This window comes from Montipora capricornis, chromosome 10 (genome assembly GCF_036669925.1).
Source record: "Montipora capricornis isolate CH-2021 chromosome 10, ASM3666992v2, whole genome shotgun sequence".
Taxonomy (NCBI): Eukaryota; Metazoa; Cnidaria; class Anthozoa; order Scleractinia; family Acroporidae; genus Montipora; species Montipora capricornis.
The window spans coordinates 20,455,235-20,458,561 of record NC_090892.1 but is presented as its reverse complement, the minus strand read 5'-3'; the positions used below and the strand labels follow the sequence as shown (position 1 = coordinate 20,458,561).

At 40.9% G+C, this 3,327-nt stretch overlaps 1 protein-coding gene across 1 annotated transcript; it reads right to left on the bottom strand.

The window, feature by feature from the left end:
* Nucleotides 1-2,027: 2,027 nt before the first annotated feature.
* Nucleotides 2,028-3,065, bottom strand: LOC138018696 (adenosine receptor A3-like). The gene has a single exon (XM_068865384.1). The coding sequence runs from the start codon at nt 3,063-3,065 to the stop codon at nt 2,028-2,030; it is 1,038 nt and encodes a 345-aa protein (XP_068721485.1).
* Nucleotides 3,066-3,327: the final 262 nt, after the last annotated feature.

Below are 3,327 nucleotides of genomic sequence, written 5' to 3'. Positions count from 1 at the left end.
GGGTCGTCACCTAGTGGGAAAACCAAACCCGTTGAAAGGACTGATCCATGTAGCTCTTCTTCAGGTCCCGGGCTTAGCTGGTAAGTGACCTTCTTTGCACGATAATGAAGAGCAAGAAACTACAATCCTGGTCAAAAGACTTTGGGACACTTGTCAAATTTGGCCGAAAAGTAGAGAATTCACTGTACATACTTCCATCGTTATACGAGCAACGCTTGCTCTTCTTTCCCTGCCTTTTTTGCGTCCCTTCTTCCCCCTAGACAATGTTGAAAAATTTGTGCGATCGATGAACAACTCTTGAATTCGGACACCGTGAAAAATCAACATCGTAATGATGGGAGGGGGAAAAGCGGGAATTGTCCGAACAGTTTTGACCAGATTGTAGACAGACCGAAGAAAAGAGGCTTCATGCGATGAAAAAACTCCACTTGAAATGTACATAATTACTGAGAAGCGAAGAAAAGATACGTGATTCAGCTACTACGAGAAAAAATACATGAAACCGAAGTGAAAGTAGAAAGATAGAGGAGGAAATATTTTGCGTCTGAGGGGCATTCTGCGCACACGCTCTTCCGTGTTTCATGGAGCATTTGAAATCTTGATCTAAAGTGACTGTGACGGTAATGTACCTCCTTCCAAACTTGTTAACTTTGAACTTTTTGGTCTCCTTTGCATAGCGAGCAGAGACGTCGTCAGGACGGTCAAGCAAAATTGGAACAATCTCACGGGAAACCTGAAAACTTGAAGAGCACGTGAACAAAACATGCTGGTATGCCGGCAAAAAACGTTGTCAATTTCACGACATAACTTCCAACATTTCATTAGTCAAAAGTGACACATAACCGGACAAACCGTTAACTTTTGAAAAGCAAAACTTCGCGCAAAACTCGTCACGCTTCTAGGATGGACGCAAATGGTAGTAGTAGACATTTTCAGCATTGGAATTCTTACTTGCATCTTTTTTACAGGCATTTCGCATTCTTTTACAAATATATGTGACAATGCTTGTTGTATGAGGTCTTCTATAAATACACTATACAGGAAGAGCCTGCGCCATTAACTTAGTGCGCTTCTGGATTAATAAAACATCAATGAAAATGAAACCAACACGGACAACCAACAAAAACCTGCGTGTATTTTCCAATTGAATGCAGTACACTGAGCTTTGGAGATTAAGGCTCTAATCCATCCGTCATGCGTCTGCGACGATGCAGGAATGAAAAAACACGTCATCAGTCCTTAACCCTAAGGCGAATCGTGTATGACAGCACACGAATGTTTCTTCAGCCGCTCAGTGGTTACGTCGCCACAGGGATTTGAAAGTCACCTCGCCCAGAATGCTTTTGTTTTTATGACATGTACTCGAGGCATCAAATTTTTTTAAAGATGGCATATTAATAAACCTTTGCCAAACAAGCTAAAATACCAATTGCTTCTACTCCTACAGTCTCAGACAAAAATCTACGGGACACTTTACGCTGTATCGTAGATCACCCCATCCCCGTATTCACTGTTGCAAAGAATATGGCGTTTCTCCAGGAATCCCGGAACTTTTCGGGCGATCAACATTGACACGGGGTGGGGGGGTTCTAAGAAGCTTTGATGTCGAGAACTTTTTGGCGGGGATGGTAGTTAAAAGCCGGAAAATGTCACTCATTTCCTTCTTTAAGGTCTCATGTACAAACGTCATATGCTAACTTTTGTAAAGCGCAAAAACATAGCCGAAAAAATCGCCAAACGTAAGCGATAGTAGCAGCATCTTGGGCAATTTCTCTTTTGGTTGACGGTCTGATCTCATTAATAGATTAAAGTTTCATAGAATTCCCAGATGTGTGAGACTTCCAGCCCAGGATTCCAATTCCACTCAGAACTACGATTCCGTGTAAATAGTCATTGGTTCGTTCTACTTTCCAAACAATGTCATTCGTTCTTTTTTCCATAAACGGCTCCCAGTTTCATGTATAGATTCTGCCGCGTGGCGCTGTTTTGCAGTTTACTGTATGTGATAGACGTTAATTAGAACACAATTACTTGTTTGATTTGAATGATCCTTCCCTCGTAGAGCTCTGAAGTTCAGTTTCCTCGGCTTCCTCCTCTTTTCCCTTTTGCTGCAGAATTGCTCCCGAATAAATATCGTGTTTAAGTGTAACTCGCAGTTGGACAGCAGTGGAGGCAGTAGCCAGGCGAGAAACATATGGCTTGTTCAGTTTTCTCGAGGTTAAAATCAAAGCGGCTTTTCTAAAGTCCGGGATTCTTATAGAATAGACGACAGGATTAGCAAAAGAGTTGCTAAAGTTGACTAAATTAACAAAGAGTATAATATTGCGGTTTACCGGAATGTAAACAGAGAGAATGTTTATTGTAATCATGGGAAGCCAAGATAGAAGGACAAATAGCGTCACAATCGACAACGTCTTCGTTGGCCGCTCTTTGTGGGATCGGCACAGAAGCTTTCTTCCGTTCTTGTAGTTTTTCCAAATTCCGACATAGCAACCTGTTATGATAAGAGTTATAGTACAAGCGTATGACATCCAAATGTAAATACTGAACTTAAATGAAATTTGCGAGAAGTGGATAACCACTGCTGAAATCACCGTGGAAAAAATCCACACCAGAACTATTGAAAAGTAATATGCTCGTCTTCTTGCCATCGACCGATGTTTCAAAGGCCAGCCTGTTGCAAAAAACCTTTCCCCGGCGATGAAAGCTGCTGTAATTATTGAGGCCTGCGCACAAACTGTGTCCACAACTCGATAAAGCATTTCTAAAAAGTCATTCCCATTATCTCTCCAAAGCTGATAGTCACTGCCGACATGATATATGTAAATTGGGAGAGCGACAGCTCCTAGCACCAAATCTGCAAACGCCATGTTTATAACCAACAGGAAACTCTTCTTACGGAGCTTCTTGTTCAAAGCAAAGACGACTAAGGTGAGAGCGTTTCCTATAACGATAACAAGCGATAGCAAAGCAAATGAAGCACACCATATCACGCCATCCGTTCGTCTGAACGCAGTCGCTATCAAAGTCGAATTAGCTGAATTTTCATCTTCATCGTTCGCCATCATGATATCAATAGAAGGTTGAGTGGGATGAGAAGAAGGAAATTCAAGATTAGATAGCACTACACGTCTTTATTAATGTAAAGACGGCATTTATGTGGTTAAAAAGCTGTGAATCATTTAAAATTGAATTAACTATTGATAGCCCAGTAAATGGATTACAATTGTAGATTCAAAAACCTCACTGTGACGATGTTTTATTTTTGTTTCAATAAAATCAAGAATATCATTGAAGGCTGAAAACCTTATAAATGAAAGCGAATAT